The following is an 18,500-nucleotide window of genomic DNA, read 5'->3' as shown; positions in this document are numbered from 1 at the left end:
CACTTTGCCAAAGTTTACCAGGGCAGGGAAAGGATGTCAGGCAGGAATCAAGGTGTTAACTGGGATTCTTGTTGTCACTCATGATTGGCAGTTTCGGGGGGACTTTGTGAGGCAGCTGGACAACAGCACAAAATATATAATTTATGACAAATATGACTGAGAGTGACTGAGATTGAAAGATTTATAGATTACAACCAACGCATCACGCAGACGTGGAACCGCAGCTTGGACCACATCAGCACAAAGACGGCATTGGTCCTATATTTTAAAACTCTTTGCAGCACTGACCAACAAGCAGAGGCAAAACTCCTGAAGGACAAGAACACGTGTAAGTCCTGCTGCCCCCACTGGTCAGTCTGTGGACCTGAGGCTTAAGTTTGTCAGGAGCCAAACTGTTTGAACAAATTTACTTATACTAGTATTTCTTGTGCAGCAAAATAGTCATATCCCATTGGCAGACTTGTACAAGACTTTTATTTAAAAAAGTTTCTTTTTAGTGTTAAAGTTTACATCTTCAATGTTGTTTCCCCTCTTGAATTCATGCAGTGTCGAAATATATTGCCGCGTACTTTTGACTTCCTTCCTGCAGACCATCTTTGCCCTTGGTTATATTCACTGTACCTAGAAATGACTCATGCACAATAATACAATTTTCATGTGCATGAAAGATGGATGCTTGTGCTCCTGTCTATTCAGATGAACATGAAATCAGATTTTTTTTTTTTGAAGCAGATGTGCTCAGATAGGGGAGTTGTATGCTGTGCTACGCCGCTGTCAGGAAATGCTAATCTGTGACTCACTCCCTTCATCGTTATCAGCCCATTTCACCAGTGAGTGACACTCTGCAAAATGAATCATGAGAGAGCGGTGACATCGCTAAATGATTCGTAACATGAGAGCATGATGTTGGAATAAATCGGGTGAAGTGTGTGTAAAAAAACATTTTATTTACTTCTTAAACAAATGAGTACAAATACACAAAATACAAAAACATTGTCCACTCAACAATGATACGTGGTCCAGCATTAAATGCACCAAATGTGACAAGAGAAAGAAACATTTATAAATATCCTCATGCAGCACTAACAAATTAGATGGAACCTAGTAGAAGATCCAAAAGCTGCTCACAGACAGCAGCGTTTAGGAAGAAATCTTTTTTTTTTTTGTCTCTTAAAAGTGAGATGAAAATAACAAAGACAGGGAAAAGAAATGGAGTTGAATTTAGCAAAGATGTCACACATTTGACTCCTGCGGTGGTGACAAGCTGTGGCGATCTCTCCGGGGAAGGCAGATCAGTTCAGTTGGAAAATCTCTGCCCTCAGAAGTTTACAAGTGTTTGGGAAGGAGAGGTTGACATGCTTCAGCGGAATCGCTGTATTCTGGGAGCACTCAGACAGCCTTACGGTGATACTCTGGAGGAGCGACCTCATAGTCAGTGGCAGTGAACAGGCTGGAGGAATTCTTCGCCAAGTACCTGAAGGAAACATGACATTTTCTCAGCACAGAGCCGCCGTCCATTTTTGCTATGATAATTGTTGGAAGCAGTAATGACTTTGCCCTTTGGTATTCAGTACACCTGGAGAGCAGATGATAGGATGTGAACCAGCAAACTTCTTCCTTGAGGTGAGAATGCATGTTAAGATCAGTTTTACTTGTACATTTTTTGAGCTATCAAAATAAATCAATCAATATTTAAATGTCAGCATCCATCCACTCATCTACGCTCTAGTCGATAATTATTTGCAGACACCGCAGCAGATTAGAACACCATCTCATCCAGTCAGACGCATCAGACGTCTGACTGGCAGGATGACTGACACTGGCAGGATGACTGACACAGTTGACCAATGGACTGTGAGGGACTGTAGACTGATTAATATTCTTGAGGACAACGACTTCACCAAGGTTTTGAAAATAATCTGAAGCATAATTCTGGGTTATACTTGTGTATATTCTTCTGCAGTGGCATGTCCATCAGAGGAATGGGTTTCATGTCCTGCCTCTCTGCCTTGTCAAAAGATGGAAATCCAGTTACTTTCCAACATTCTTTCAGATGTGAAATAATTAGAATCTATGAGAACGAGATCAAAAGCTGTTGAAAGACTTCAATTATCTTAACAGGTTTCCATTTCACTTTTGTTAAAGATTCGTATTTAACAATATTCCTCTTTGTGGGTGGAAAATATGACAAAGACACAGCATAACGAGGAAATCGGTTAAAGACGTCTGAGAGATTTGTCCTAACATACATACAGTATATACATATATACGTACATATATATGTTAATGTATATACATGTATATATGTACATATACACATATATACACAAACACATACATATACACAGTATTAGCTGCTTTTCATCATATTTAAGCTGTAGCTTTATGTCTCAGAAATAAAGTACTTACACAGTGTTCAAGTAGAACACTGACAGTACTACAAGTACAAGTACTACTTACATTCCCGTCTGTCCTGTCCCCTGAACTTTCTCTCTCTCTTCAGCAGTACTCGGCATGAAAAACTACAGTATTCTCAGTCAAACTAAACATCATCAGGTGCCCCCATATAAAAAATAGCATCGCTGCGAAACAGCACACAGTCTAATGACATCCACAGGTGGACACCAGAGACACATCTTAATGCCAGGGGAGAGAAGACATACTACAGCTGTCCTCCTCCACCAGATCTCTGAGGACAGATGTTCCACACCGACTGGAGATCACTGTGATTTAACTGTCACAGTGTTGGTGATGTGTGATGTGAATGTAATGTTGTTTCTGCCTTTTCAGCAAAACAAAAGATACATAAACCATGAGGCGGCGAGCTGCTCATTTGCATGAAACTGTGGGTATTGGCTGCAGTGAAGTGTTTGTTAATGTTTACTTGTTTAGGGTTCTGTGATAGAACCTATGATGGATGTGATGGAACCTACATTTGTTTAGATGCATTTACAGAATGTCTTTGTCGCTGCAGCTAATTTGGAGATGCCAGCTTCATCGATATCTCAGAGAAAAATGTCCTTCTGTGTGCAGCCAATGACACACCACACCACATGACAACCAACCAATAACATTCAAATGAACATACATACGTCATACAAATAATAAACTCAAACGACTGATCGCGATCTACTGCTAGATCTGACCTGTAGTATCCACATGGTTTGGACAGTGTGCTGCTGGTGAATGAAGGAACAGGAACTTACTTGAGAAAATCCTGGAGGTAACTGAGCAGCAACGCCAGACTCTTCTCATCCAGAGGAGTGTAGGCCAGCATGGCTCCGATACGGACTGTTGGAGGAGGAAGGTGGTGTTAATGTTTTGAAAAGTTCCATAACTGTTTAAACTGAACCACTGCCATCATAATGTCAACCCCCCCCCAGGGCCGTATGCAGCCCGTTTAGGTTTTTAATCCGGCCTGCCAAACTTGTCCAAATGATGTTATTAATTTCTATTGTCATTACACTTCTGCCTTTACCCTGCAGTTCCCGCATTTCTCCAATAGATGGCGTAAAAAAGGCTATTCGCCTTTATGACTTTTACATGTCATTTGTTTTAGTTAACACAAACGCTCCATCTATCTGCTCCTGACCCTGTCCCCCCCCCATCACATTTTAGGACCCATTGTGGCCCGCGAGTCAAAAAGTTTGCCCACGTCTGGTTTAAGTCACTGTTGTTTTTTGCATACATATATGTCTCTATATGTAGAGAGAATGTATTCATATATTTTTTTATTGATATACCCACATATATTTGTGTGTATATATATATATATATATTTAAAGATATATACAAATATAAACTTTAAAGTTCCTTTCTAGGAGGTTACAGTTTTGTTTTGTTTTTTTCAAATCTTTCCAGATCTCCTAGTCTGCAGTAGAATGTTCCACTGATTTCCTTTCACTTTGATTGTGTGTCTGAGAACTTTACCAGTATCGGTTCTTCCTGACCATCATCCACATCCTCACTTTAGACGCCCTGAAACTGAATGTCTACATTTAACAAAAGCTGCACATTTAGCAACAGAAGACATTTTAAATGAATCAATCATTTTGTCACCTCCACCACACGGTCCCTGTGTCCAGACCATAATCTATAGAAAGTCTCACAGAACATTCCTTTCTGTCTTGTTCCTATCCTCACATCATCATATTTGTTCATATTTTATATGGTTGTCCTGAGAATTATCTGTGTCCTGGTGTGCGTTGTGTGTCTGTGTGTGTGTGTCCAGGGCTCCTACCAAAGAGACGCAGCAGGTGTGGAGCTCCGTAAACCTGTGACATGGACATGTCCGGTTGCTCCGCCAGGATCTCGGCGTACTGCGGCCTCTCGAACTTGTACAGCAACTGTGTGCCCAGCATCACGTTGAAATACTCACGAATCCCTGCCACCACTTCACTGACCGCATACTCCCTGAGTACGACCACAGACACACGCAGTACTGTCACATACTGAGAACTCTGACGTATGTGGTGTTCCAGAGAGACAAGGTCAATGAGTGGATTCATCCAAGAGTGTAATTGAAAAACTGAACCCAGTAAGTGATGAGCGCTGGAGGCGAGGAAGTTGAAGAAAAGAAAGAAAAGATATGACTCATAGAAAAGAAACTATGAAGCAGAGAATGATACTGACGACGGAGAAGAAAAGAAGAAAAAAAAATAATGGAGGAAAGACAGAAAGGTAAAAAGGAAAGGAAGAAATAAAAAAACTGGACAACAAGACACAAACAATGAGGAAAAAACTGAGAAAGAAAAGGTTTGAGAAGAAAAAAAGGAAGAAACAAATGTATTATGTGTATTTTTTTGACTAAACAGCAGGATTCACATCAATAACGACTAACTTTTTGGAGGAAACTGGAAACCTGAGGGAACTGAGGGAATCTGAAGCAGCAGCAGCTCTGATGGTTTCACACTGAGTGTCTGGTACAATCTCACTAATCACAGCATGAAACAGTCAGTCCTTCAAAGAACACCTGCCTGCTTCTGCTTCGTCTTACTTATTGTCAGTGTTTCCTTTTGATTTCTTGTAGTTTGCGTAGTCCTCTAAGATGTTCTCTACGTTCTTCTGAGCAGGCAGATGAAACAGCTGGAAGCGAAAAGAAAATTCATCTCTTTATGGACGGCTTTTTTTCTTTTATCAGCAGTATAAAAGTTTCAGCTTTTGAAAGATTAACTTAGATAACATGACTGGATGCTTTTACAGGATATTCATCAAGATTTAAGACATAATTAACTCTAAATAACAAGGCTGTGTAACATACTGTTCTACACTCACCTTACACAGGATATTCATCAAGATTTAAGACGTAATTAACTCTAAATAACAAGGCTGTGTTTTGTTCCTCTGTTTTACTGCAAAGACATTCACATTTATTACTATTTATTCACACTTAATAAAATATACTTTTACAAAAAACCTCATGAATATGAAGTGTTTGTGTATTTTTTATTTGTCAAAATTTATTAAGCGGGCCAGATTGAACCCCCTTGTGGGCCAGTTTTGGCCCGTGGGCCGTATGTTTGATTCATTCCTGATTCATATACAAAACATATATTTATATATGTCTGTGTGCGTGTGTATATATGTATACGTATATATGTATATATATATATATTTACATACACACGCAAACAGACATATATAAATATATATGTTCATGAGGTGAGAATGAAGATTAAAGGCTGACACCGATATTTTCCTTTCCTTTAGTCTCTTTAGTTTCAGTTGCTGTTGCTAATAGGATGTATAATACATAATAAAAAGCACTCAGAGCAGAGGTACTCATCTCATCTGATCTCATCTCATGGCAGAGATGAACTACAGGTCATTAAATGTTGAGAGTACCATCTGTCAGGGGTTTTGAAGACGGCTTCCTCATAAGAACGAGGTTTTCCTTTATCCATGTTGGTTCATGTTGTCCTAACAACTACTGACTTACATCAGCGCTCCCTGCGTCTCCAGTCGAGGTGGTTAGAGTCAAATCACTGCAGTACAGTGTTCAATGATATGCAGACGACTGTCTGATTTATGTGCCTTTGTCATGATCATAAACTTGACCTCATGTATGTTTTTACGCTGGGTTTTTTTTCTCACCTGTTTTTGTCTGGTAATTAGATCCCAGTCGTCGACTAACCAGGGCTTCAGCTCCTCTGGAATCTTCACTTTTACTTCCACACGGTTAGTAAACATATCCTCCTGGAGAAACACACATGGAGAACCAGAGTCTCTGGTCTTAAGAGAGTCAAGACTTCTACTTCACATCATGGATGAACTTCTCTTATAGGTCAAACACCGTAAATGTATGTCCTCCATATGTAGTATGTGTGCACTTGGCTAACTTCAGGGGAGTGAATCTAGGTTTTCTAATTCAGATGTACCCACCCACTGGACAACATGTGTCAAACTCAGATCTAGAGTCAGACGTACCAACCCACTGGACAACATGTGTCAAACTCAAGGCCCGCCAAGTTATTTTATATGGCCAGTAGGAGCTTAAAAAGCATTATATTCACCTGATAAATAATTTTATTTTTTTATTAGACAGCAATGAACAAGATCTGTAACTCAAAGAAATAATAATCAATTGCAGAAACATTTATGTTATGGAGTAGTTACATCTATCTCAAGGGGAACTGTACTGCTGCTGTGGTCCCCAGTGAAAATGAGTTTGCACTTGATTATAAGCGCAAAAATGTACTTGTAGATAAAATGTTTAAGATCACATATATCAATAAAATGCAATGCTATGACTGAGCTGCGGTCAGGTGTTCAAGGTTAAACTCTGTGGTTGATGCTTACACTCTCCACAGTCGGATCGACCCGGGCCCTCTTCTTCCGAGGTCCCTGGGGGGGTTCTGTGCTGCTGGTGCCTTCACCCGGCCCTGGGGCTGAAGAAGAAAGTCACCAGATAAACAACAAGAACCAAAAGGATGCTACCTTGCTGAATTTTGAAATTGCTCTTCACAGTAAGTACATGGATTAAAGACAAGAGCCACTGATTGTACTGTTTTTCCTGTTATTATGATGACGAGTTGAAATTAAATCTTTTTTAGACTTTGTTTTAGAGACATTGGTCTGGCAGTATGTGCCTCAGTTCTGAGTAGCCTTTTTGTGCTTTCTTACTGGGAAACATCTCAACTGAGTAAAACTTAGAAAATAAATTTATTTTCATTTTTAAACTTTAAACTAACAGTGTAGCGTAGTAGTTATTAATATGTGAATAATATGTAATATTAATAAATTTAATAATCAATCATTTTAATAATGACATACTACTATCAACATCAGCTGGATGATTAGTTACTGACAGGATTGACAGCCAGGAGGAAGTGGCAATTTTTCAAAATATTCTTTATTCTTTATTTGTGGTCCGGTGCCTAATGATCTACGGACCTTGATGTTTGTAAAGTTTTGAACTTAAAGTGAACATATTGAATAAAAAAAAATTTTACTTACTCTTTTGTTTTGCCTTTTTTACTTTCCTTAATGTAAGAGAGGAAAACAAATCATCATTATTGTGATTGATAACACATCAATAAATGATCATGTTTACGTTACTCAGCAGCGACACTCCATGCTCGTGTAAATAAACAAGCTGTTCTACTCACAGATCCACATTTTCATGCTCGTGTAAATAAACGAGCTGTTCTACTCACAGATCCACATTTTTCTGCTGCACAGCAGCAATCTTCTTACTCGGTGTTAAACCCCTCATCTTTCCCTCGACATAATGGTCCCTGTGAAGAGAAGACGAGCAGAGAAGATCACAGCACCGTTAGCTTCAGTCTTGAAGAAATGTCAGGGGAAAACACTTGTCAGACCCTGAAATGAGGTCAGTGAAAACATCAAAAATACATGAAGCTGCCTTCATTAAAACTCTCTCTACTTACTTCACTTTTTACAGAATTCAACTTACTGATTGGCCTTTTGAAGCTCTTTTTGTTTCGCAAGATTGCTGTCCACATATTTGAGAACTCTGCTTTCAGGAACCCATTCATCCCAGCTGCAAAAGATAAAACATCTTAAAACTTTATACTAAACACTTAGTGAAATCCTGCGCTATAAAACTCTCAATTCTCAAAAAGACACGTGACAGTCAAATATAAAAATATATTAAAAAATACAGTACAACTCAACATGTATTTGCAGCCGTCTGCTCACTTTTTGTTCCATCCGCTGTAATGAATGAAGTATTTTATCTGCTTTTCCTTAATGCTGATCTTTACACACTGGAAAACAGGACAACACACACACACACACAGGTCAGCATCAGATATCGACTTTAATGTGAAGAAAAATGTATTTACTGTGTGACACTTAAACACACCTTTGCTTCGTAGAGCAATGGGCCATGAAAGCACAGGACTCTTTCACCTGAGAGAAGAGCGAAAAAGAAGTAGAAAAGAAAGAAAACAGTATGAGTTGACAGAGTGATACATGACTAGTCAAAACGTCTGTTGTCGTTATAGTTTTCCTTGAATCGGTTTTTCGAAGTTTCCCAAAGAAAAACAACATAAATCTGTGAAAATATACATTAACTCATTTCCAGATTAGCCTCGTCCGATAATATGCTACGTTGAACCAAACATGGTCAGGGGTTTCTCAGGAAATGACAGTTCAGGTTGCGTAGCATTTGTAATTATATTTTGAGCATCTTATCAAAGAAATCAGCCTGGTCTGTTCCCATTAGTGTGTTTGTACCCACTAAACCAAGTGAGTGAACATTAGAACAATTCCGCTCAACTCGGTTCTAACATGACGGGTTATTGACCCTTGAACGAGTCAAATAAGAGCCAGACATCAACTCATTTACTGGTTAGTATAATATTGAAAAATAATATTGAAGTGCCTGCCGTTCAGAACACTCATTTATAATATTGAAGTGCCTGCCGTTCAGAACCTTTACTTTCCGACTCTGTCAGTAAACACAACAAAGCCAAATTTCAAACGTTTCTTTTTAACACCGAGAAATCGTTGATATCGTTAATATTTACTTTTTTTTTGTCAAACCGTGTGCCGTCCATTAATCGCATATTATCCCCCTCCCAACTCCAACATACATACACGATAGCTAACAGCTAGCCTCATCGGAAAAGCTTATTTAAACGTTACCTGTTACGCGTATGTTTTTACTTTTATTACGTAACGTAACCGTATTTAGAAATAGTCGATTTTGTGAGTGTTTTCAATGATTCCCGCTCAGGTCTGTGCGGTTATTGTCTGTGTTCTGGCGGCTCCTCAACAATAACAAACCCGCCCCTTCTCATTGAAGCCGCGGTTTCTCCTCACACACCTTCTTGAAATTTCGGTTTAGGGTCCTGTTTTGGCGCCATTCACGGACTCAGCTGATCGGCTGTCTGACGGATCAAATTCGTGCATTGCCAGAGTCCATCTCTTCCGGCCATAAACACCTCCGACATCGGAGCTATAGAGGTGGAGTAGCCGATACGAGGCTGCCTGCTGCTGGTCACCTGACCACCAAGCTTCAGAGCTGTGCTGCATTCAAAGACTTTGGATAAAGCTCGGAAACTCAATAACTCTTCTCCTTGTTGCTGTCCGTCGACGCTCGATTGGTCCTGTTCTCAGGCGACTGTATCTACGCCTGCCTTAAAATTAAAACAAATAACTGAACTTTTTAAAAATCCCATCTGTCCTTATTGTGGAGCCACAAGAAGTATTAGATGTGAGGCAAAAGTCGCTGTTGTCCTTGCCCTTCAACCTGGAGATCATTGTATCCATGTGGTATTTAGTTGGTTGTCTCAACATGTGGCACGGAGTACCCAAAACAACAGCTGGTGACTGCTTGGACTGACCTCTAACCCCTCTTCCATCATGTTACCTATTTTTAATTTAAGGTTCTTAACTTGAGCCCTTAGGTATCACCTGTGTCAAACTCAAGGCCTGGGGACCAAATATGGCCCGCCAAGTCATCTCATGTGGCCCGCGTAGCAGAGTTTTTTTAACCTGATAAATTAAATGTTTTTATTACACAGTAATGAAGAATATTTGTGACGTGAATAAATAATAATCAATAGCTGAAACATTTATAAATAACAGGCCCTTCAGGGGAAACTGTTTTGCTGATGTGGTGACAATGAGTTTTGTTCCTCCAAAACCAGAAACAGTACCAGGAGTGAGTGTCGGTCCACTGTGACCCAGTGTCGGCCTGAACAGTTTTTTTGCTGCTCTGCTCTACTTCCTGTTCCACCTGCGTCGACGTCCGCAACAGATGTTCATAGAGAAGAGCGAGACCATTCTCTCTAACTGTCAGCATTCCTGATTAGATCTCTGCAGTTATGGCCAACATTCTGTCTGCTATGTTTACAGAAATAGCTCCCATTAAAGTTAAATGTTTCATCTGCAGCTCCATTTGTTCTATTTGTGCCGGAATGAGCTGATACTCGCACGAGTCCCGCATCCCGTCCTGCTTTATGGACCCACTCCACTGCCTGTACTGTGACTGTGGCTATTTCTGGTTTTGTTTTATTTCCTCTGATGCTGCGAGGAAACCACAGCAGATGACTGTGGAGTGTGTGTTAGAACACTTCAGCTCTGGCTCTGGTGTCTGGCCATGAGAGGCTTCCAATTGATTATGGCTGGACAGAAGTGTGCTGCTGCTGTTAATGCTTGAATGAAATGACAAAACTCCAGTCACTAGGTGGCAGCAATTCATACAGTTTGTTTGTACAGATAAGAAAATATATATTATCATATTTGTTGAGAACCACTGGTTCAGGGGAATGGGATTGGACCATTTAAAATAATCTCAAAATAATCTGTGAAGATTAATGCTCTGTATATTAAGTGCAGTGCTTAGCTATTTATACAGTCGCTGGTCAGCTATATCATTAGCACAGCTGCCTGTTGTTAATTGACCACTCAGACCTGTCTGATATCTAATGTACAATCACTTTTATCACGTCACTTCACTTCACATACAGTATATGAGCCGTTATTATAAACTGTATTCACGACATAATTAGAACTTAGATCCCAGGGAAGGCTATGACAACAGGCCCCTGTGTACCACAGGTAATACAGATGAATATACGTCTACATACTCTGCAGAATTCACTATTTAATGCAAGACTAATACCCACTAAAAGAAATGTGTCAAAGCAGTAATATTATAAAGTCATATTTTTTTGCGACCTTATCCGTCAGGGGTCCTTGGAGTAGCCGGAAATTGTGGAAAAATAAGTGTGCTGTCTGTGTTTAGGATTTGGAGATAATGTACGAGGAGTGGACAGATCTGAACAGCTATGGGAGGTTTGTTACACGGTGTGTAGGAGTCATACATATAAAACTGTGATTGCCATAGAAAAGCGTGCTGAAATTACCACGGCCATTGATTGAAGTCCACATGACGCCAATCAAACTCAATCAAGATTTTCTGTTTGAGCTCAGCCACTTGTTTCAGGTAAATGGAGAAAATGTGTCACCGCAGTCCATTCACAGTAACAGGTGCTGACGACGCTGTCGAAAGTCGGTTACGTAACGCGAGGAACTTCTGGTTTCGTCCATCTTTATATCACAAATATGACCGGAATCCTCAATTCTTCTAATGAAAAAAACATATGTGTGTACGTATAAAATGTGTTTAAAACAAATTTCGATACGACACAGGTTTATGTTCATATTTTTATTATAGCGACTGTCATTTATAATCACGGCTGTCACCTAAATATCGACGTTGTCTGACAACACATGATAGCCGTCCATATAAGCTACATCCTAGCATAAATAAATAAATAAATTTGAATTTCTGAGAAAAATTAGGAGAAATATTTTTTTTAAATTATCTTTAAAAAACAATACCTCTACGGCAAAATACCTCTTGAGCAAAATAGTGAATAAAAAAGACCCACTAGGGGTTGTGCTTGAGCAAAATAGTGAATAAAAAAGACCAATGAAATCAATTATACAGTTGAACATTTGATCGATTCTTTATGCTATCGCTAACACAACAACAAGTAGCGAAACAAACACATAATTATATCACATTTTATCACAGTTAAGTTACGTACAGTACATCTGTACAAAAACTTTGACAGGGTTCGATTCCCTCCTTGGTATCTATGTCGCCCCCTGTAGGTGGATAGCCGAACCTGTTGATTTTTAAACAGACATTTTCAGCTGCAGGTGACCAGTGATCAGTGACGTAGACACATGTACAACAGCTCTACATATCTACCCAGTAAAGAGATTCTGCACGTGACCCACACATATATACACACACACACATATATATATACATATACTGTATATGGACACAGTCCATTAGTACAGGGGCTGAATGACAGAGACTCATCAGGAATGACAATAAAAACAGGACCAAAGATGTTTCATCTGTCCACGCTCCACACCGCCCTCTATTCTCTCCACTCAGCAGGTCATTATTTGGTATGAACAATGTGGTCTGCAGGGGGCGAACTCTTCAGTAGCTGCTCCTGTGGCTTAAACTGTACCTTACTGCAGAGCACGCCCGCTCACGTCACAGTTCTATTCCATCTGGAGTCTCAGAGGAATCCTGAGAGAAGAACAACGATGAGGTCTCTGGTGTGGTCCAAACACTGTCCAAACTCATCCTCACGATGTCCTCAGGTTCCTGGGAACCAACGGTACTCAGTACCGACTCACAAACCTCCGTGACCCAAGTCAATAGACAATAGACAATAAACTCCTGGGAAACATCTTGTGAGACGACCCAAAAAAACCCTCTTGCGACCCACCTGAGGGTCGCGAACCAGTCTTTGGGAAACAATGGTCAAAATGAACGGCCTGAGGACAGACATATATATACATATATACAGTATATATTTATATACTTCATATATATATTATTCATAGTATATATATATATATATTTCATAGTATATTGTTTACCTATACACACGTGTCATATACTTAACTGTGTGCTAACCTGTGCTAACCTGTGCTAGCACAAGTGTTAAATAACAACAACAAAATACAGAGTTAACAGATGACGTTAACAGACTGACTGCAGTCATTGTCCAGTTATTTTTTTAAATTAGATAAATTACATCAAAGTGTCTTTATTTACTGGGAAAATGCATCTAAGTCAGGGATGGTAAACTCCTGGCACGGGGGCCATTTCCGGCCCACGAAACCCCACATTGTGCCTGTGATTAAAAGTCAATAAATGTTTTTTGAAAAGGGTTAAAAAGGGTATAGCATTATATTGCAATTGGCATTGTTATCAATACAGTACTACAGTAGTACTGTAGTACAGTACTACAGTACTACAGTAGTACATCAGCTGATCTCTGTCAGTTTTTTTTGCTCTGATTTTCTACAAAAATGTTTTAAAAAATATATACAATATGCAATTATTTTTTGCGGATTTTTTTGTTTTGTTTTGTTGTTATTGTTCAGGGTGGAGAGTGTGTGTGTGTGTGTGTGTGTCACCCCTGGTCCTGGTTCTGACCATTACGCGCGCGGACGCGGACCTCCTGCAGGACTAAACATCTCATCTCAAGGACATTAAACATTTTATAAATCAACTCTTAGCTTCACCTGCAGCTCACGTGTTACCGCGGAGCCGCTCGGCTGAAATTACGCACCGCTTTTACAAACAAACACTGGTGGCGGTGCTGTGCGCAACCGGTGCGTCACGGTTACCGGTGCGTCCGATCCGATCCGATGTTTGTCACTTTTTGAAGCTCTATCTCCTGTGAACCAGATCCTTCAGCTTGTCCCTGAACTCCTTCCTCATCAGGCAGTAGATGATGGGGTTCAGGCAGCTGTTGGTGTGGGCCAGACACACGGTCAGAGGGAAGGCGTAGGTGTGGACGATGTAGTAGGCTCGGTCCCAGTTGGCCACGTTCAGCTTGACCAGGACGCTCCACAGGGTGATGGCGTGGTTGGGCATCCAGCACAGGAAGAAGGACAGCACCACGATGGTGATGGACCTCGTCACCTGCCATCTGCGCCGCGGGTTCCTGCTCTGCATGCTGCGCTTGCGGACGAAGCGCAGCAGCATGATGTAGCTGACGGACACCACGCACATCGGCAGCACGAACCCGACCAGGATTTTCTGGATGTGGTAGACCGCCAGCCAGTGCTGTCCACCCGGGAACCTCAGCAGGCACAGCTTCTCCCCGGACACGTTGCTGACCGTGGAGAAGATCGAGGTGGGTGCAGTGGCCAGGGTCGCCAGCGTCCAGATGATGGCGCAGATCCATTTAGCGGAGCAGGATTTACGCGCGGTGCTGTTCTTCAGCGCCGAAGCCACGGACCAGTAGCGGGTCACACCCATGGCGGTCAGACAGAAGACGCTGGCGTACATGCTCATCACCGTGATGGAGAGGACGATTTTACACATGGCGTTGCCAAATGGCCAGCTGAAGTCCAGAGCAGTGTCCACGGCCCAGAAGGGCAGGGTGAGGACGAACTGCAGGTCCGTCACCGCCAGGTTGAGAACGAAGAAGTTCACCTGGGACGTCTCCCTCCCCTTCTTCACCCTGACGAAGAACAGCACCAGCAGGTTCCCGATCAGACCCGCGGCGCAGACCACCGAGTAGACCAGACAGATGAGGACCCGGAGGACCAGGCTGCCGTCCGCCGTCACGTCGATGTCCTCCAAGTTACTGAAGCGGTCGATGCCCGTGAGGGAGTTGTTGAGGAACAGACGGTGGTATTCTTCATCCATAGCGTCAGGGAGTTCCGGTCAGTGGAGAGTTCCACTGTTGGCTCTAAGATAAAGTTTAAAAATGATTTCAGTGATGGAGTCTCCTCTGAGTCCGGCTGCTCCTTCTTCTCCTCTCTTGTCTCCTTCTCCTTCTCTACTCATCAAACATCACTTCATGATGTCAAACAGTCCCTCTAACCCCCCTCCTGTCTTGTCCATCATGTCTCAGTCTATCACTGGGACCCCCACCCCCCTCCACCAGGTCACAGAGACCCTGGGACGCCCCCTCCTGTCCTGTCCAACAAAACAAAACTGTATTATCTACCAAATATCCTCCTCGTCAGCAGACCAGTCTGATCCACGGCCAGTGGAGATGTGGACTGAAGCCGACAACTGCTGCGCGGAAGGTTTGAGAAGAGAAGTGGCGTGAAACGACTCTCTGCTGCCACCCTGCGTTCAAATGTAAATCTCAGCTAAACCTACAACACCAACAACAGAGAAATGAATTATTTAAAAGTACAGTACAATATATAAAAGAGCCTCACAACGGTAAGCGCTTTGCCTTACAATGAAAAGGTCAGCAGTCTGATCTCCAGCTTCAACTGAAGGCGTTTCTGTCTTTACGTTCTCTGTGATGTTGTTATGGTTCAGGCTAAAATATGTTCAAAATATTATTCAGCCAACCAGAACCTGCACTGCATATACTTGGCTACATGGCTGTGTGTCAAACCCAAGGCCCGTGGGCCACATCTGGCCCTCCAAGTCATTATTTGAGTGAATTAAAAATATGAACAAATGACTTAATTTTTACTCCTGTAACACCTGACATTTCACTCAGAAGACGACACACTGTCCACCTGCAGCTACGGCCATTCACACTAACATTCACACTAACCTTCAATTCTGTATGAATTGACCTAAAATCCATGTTTTGGTCTGTGGGTATCTGGTCTCTGAAGAGAACCCTCTCCACATACACAGAGGACGACTTGATTCTGACGGGTTACATTTTTCTATAAGGCAAGAGCACTGACCACTCTACCACCGTGTGGCACTTTTTTTTCTTTCAAGTTTCCTTAAATATATGTATGTACTGTATAATATACATAAATACATACATACACATACATACATATAAACTTCCCACTTTATATGTACTGTATATATGTCCAGTGCAGATGAAGTGACAACAGAGTTAACAGAATGCATTTTATTACATCGAAACCTTTCTACATAAACAGGTAACATTCAATAGGTAAACAACTTCTTCCAATGCAAGTAATAAATATTTTTTTTCCCACTTGGTATATTTGTACAAACTAACAAGGGACGACTGTACACGTCACGTCCTCTCCCTCCGTCAGAAGCCTTTCCATTTCAACATGTTTAAGGCAGTGAGTGCAGACGCCGACAACAGTCTCACTTTTTTTAGTTTATTTCAGTCGCGTGAGAAAAATCATTGGCCACGGTCCTCGTATTTTATTTTAAATACCCTTATATCTTTTATTAAAATATATTTATATATATATGAATATATACACATATATGCATATGTGTGTATATATTAATGTGTCTATGTATACATATATACATACATATATGTAAAAAATATACATATATAAATATATTTTAATAAAATGTATATTTATATATTTTCCTTAAGTGACTTCAAACACCCGTGTTTTTTGGACCTGCACTTTCACTTTTCAGGTGTCCAGACACAATGTACACACGGTTGACCGTCCCCATTTATCGGAGGTGTGACGTCACGACCAGCAGAGGGCTCCTGCTGCTCACCGGGCTTTGACCCCCGCAGCTGAGAGGAACCGCGGGCCAAAGTGGCCTCGTTTTGTTCACGTTAGTCCCGGTGGACTGTGGCTTTGTTCACACAGAGCAGCGAGTACAGAAGCTGTGGGGGAAACAATGTGTGTGTTCACAACTGTGTGTGTGTGTGTGTGAGTGTGTGTGAACAATCCAGAAATGTCAACTAACAAAGAAGACTCCACGTTCACCACAGCAGGAAAAAGAAAAGAATAGCCATGAAGAGGACAACGTCTCACTCGCAGTGACAACCATGAACCAGAAGAGGGAGCTGTGCGCCCTTCTTGTTTTGTTTTTTTCCCTTCCATAACACCATTGACCTTTTTTTAAAATGTTTAATAGAAACGCATTCAAATCAGTCTGCTCTTACATTACCACCGCCCTCGTCGCCATGTTCTGTCTGAAGATGAAATAAATGAGGATGTGATCAAACGAACCTCACGTTTTTAAAAACACGTGATTTATAATGAGTGTCGCAAGTTAATAACATCAATTATCTGGCCACAAACACAGTTACAGTAGGTGAGGAGCTCAGAGTGACGTACGCGACACTGGGTCAGTGCTAACAATGAGACTAGTCCTGTTTAAGATGTAAATTATAGGAAAGAGCACATCAGCTACCGAGGCTCATGTTGACAGAACACGTGACTGTCATCCTGGTTACAGGTGACGTCATCAACATTTGACAGCGTCATGCTTTATCGGCCATTTCCCTGTAAATGGGATTTTTAAAAGTCAGCCATAAAAATACACTTTTTTTTTTAGATGATAATTTATTGAAGAGTCATCTTCCTAATATTTATTTATTCATACTTCAAAACTGGACTTACTTTGGAAGCCAACGTGGGGAAAAAGAACCCTTGAAAATGTAAAATACTTTTTGTAGGTTTTAAAGTTTTAATTAGGGCACAGTATCTTTGGAATTAATATAAGTGTAATTCTTTTTTTTGTCCAGATTTGTATTTATTTATTCAGTTTTACAGGGACTGTCTCTGATTCAACATTAATCACAGTCATTTCTGGCAACAGAAGTAGAATTTTTTTTACTCACATCTCAGACAGTGGAGCAAGAAGTAGAATATAAAATTATTTTTACTCACATCTCAGACAGTGGAGCGTCAGAATTTAGAAAATCAGCAAAAAACAAAAAAAAAAAGAAAACTTTGAAGTTTGAATTTGTTTTGTGCATTTTTACCACTAACCATTTCCGACCATTTAACAAACTCCAACTCTCATTGGCTGAGGGACAATCTGTCACTCAGGAATTTTGGCTAGAAGTAGCTAAACGTTAGCAAAACGCAGCATCGATTGCTGAACAAAAAGTGGAGAAGAACCAAAACAAAAACAGACAGTTTGATTTAAACTGTTCTCGGAGATGAAACAGAAACATATTTAACTGCGGGAATATATATTTTTCCGTCACCTTTTTCACCAACTTCCCTCAAACACAGGTCATTTTTCCCAAATGGTGAACAACGGGGATTTTAAAATATACCTCGTATTAAGTGGTAGAGTCCGTGACTGTAGCTGAATCACCTGATGGTGATGTGTTCAGTGCCCCGTTATAACAACGACCGAGTCAGAACACACACAGAGACCGTCGTGTCCAACGACTGACCACGAGAAATCTGCTGGAAAACAATAATAAAAATAACAATATTTATAAATGTATATTAAATAATAATAATAACAAACGGCAGCTAACACACACACACACAAACACACACATGGAAATAAACAATGTTAAAAAAATATAATATATAGAGAAATAAGAAAAAAATAAAATAAATACTGCACAACACAGGAAATACACGAGACTTGTTCCAGCAAATGAGTGAGTCGGCTCGAGAGATAAATTAAAGACGAGGCGAGGGGAGGAAGGAGGAGGAGGAGGAGGAAGAGGAAGGAGGAAGAGTGCATCCTCTCAGAGAGACAGGAAGGAGGAGGAAGTGAGGTGATGATGTCAGAGGTGATTATCTTATAGTGAGGAGGAGAACCAAAGCTGTGGCTGCTGCTCCTAGACGTCCTG

The 18,500-nt window shown here is 40.9% G+C and overlaps 2 protein-coding genes across 4 annotated transcripts; both read right to left on the bottom strand.

The window, feature by feature from the left end:
• Positions 1 to 926: 926 nt before the first annotated feature.
• On the bottom strand, positions 927 to 9,505 carry LOC103379115 (mortality factor 4-like protein 1). 3 transcript variants are annotated; one of them, XR_003049704.1, is made up of 13 exons: positions 9,293 to 9,505; positions 8,327 to 8,373; positions 8,161 to 8,228; positions 7,916 to 8,002; positions 7,656 to 7,736; positions 7,456 to 7,481; positions 6,799 to 6,887; positions 6,094 to 6,195; positions 4,997 to 5,085; positions 4,241 to 4,413; positions 3,931 to 3,984; positions 3,207 to 3,291; positions 1,418 to 1,474 (listed from the first exon to the last, which is right to left on the bottom strand). XR_003049704.1 is itself a non-coding variant. In XM_008310559.3 (12 exons), exons 1-12 carry the CDS (start codon positions 9,330 to 9,332, stop codon positions 1,390 to 1,392), a joined length of 972 nt encoding a protein of 323 aa, XP_008308781.1. In that variant the 5' UTR covers positions 9,333 to 9,502; the 3' UTR covers positions 927 to 1,389. The 3 variants fall into 3 exon arrangements, 2 of the variants coding, with proteins under 2 accessions (XP_008308781.1, XP_008308784.1); XM_008310559.3 differs by lacking the exon at positions 3,931 to 3,984 and having other exon boundaries at positions 927 to 1,474; positions 9,293 to 9,502; XM_008310562.3 differs by lacking the exons at positions 3,931 to 3,984; positions 8,327 to 8,373; positions 9,293 to 9,505 and having other exon boundaries at positions 927 to 1,474; positions 8,137 to 8,200.
• A 3,883-nt stretch (positions 9,506 to 13,388) lies between these two features.
• Positions 13,389 to 14,891, bottom strand: LOC103379117 (relaxin-3 receptor 1-like). Its single transcript, XM_008310567.3, has one exon. It carries the CDS (start codon positions 14,669 to 14,671, stop codon positions 13,685 to 13,687), a length of 987 nt encoding a protein of 328 aa, XP_008308789.1. The 5' UTR covers positions 14,672 to 14,891; the 3' UTR covers positions 13,389 to 13,684.
• Positions 14,892 to 18,500: the final 3,609 nt, after the last annotated feature.

The sequence above is a fragment of the Cynoglossus semilaevis genome, chromosome 5 (genome assembly GCF_000523025.1).
Source record: "Cynoglossus semilaevis isolate Cse_v1.0 chromosome 5, Cse_v1.0, whole genome shotgun sequence".
In the NCBI taxonomy this organism is placed as follows: domain Eukaryota; kingdom Metazoa; phylum Chordata; class Actinopteri; order Pleuronectiformes; family Cynoglossidae; genus Cynoglossus; species Cynoglossus semilaevis.
Note: the sequence above shows the minus strand (reverse complement) of the source record. Positions and strands in the feature narration are given on the sequence as shown.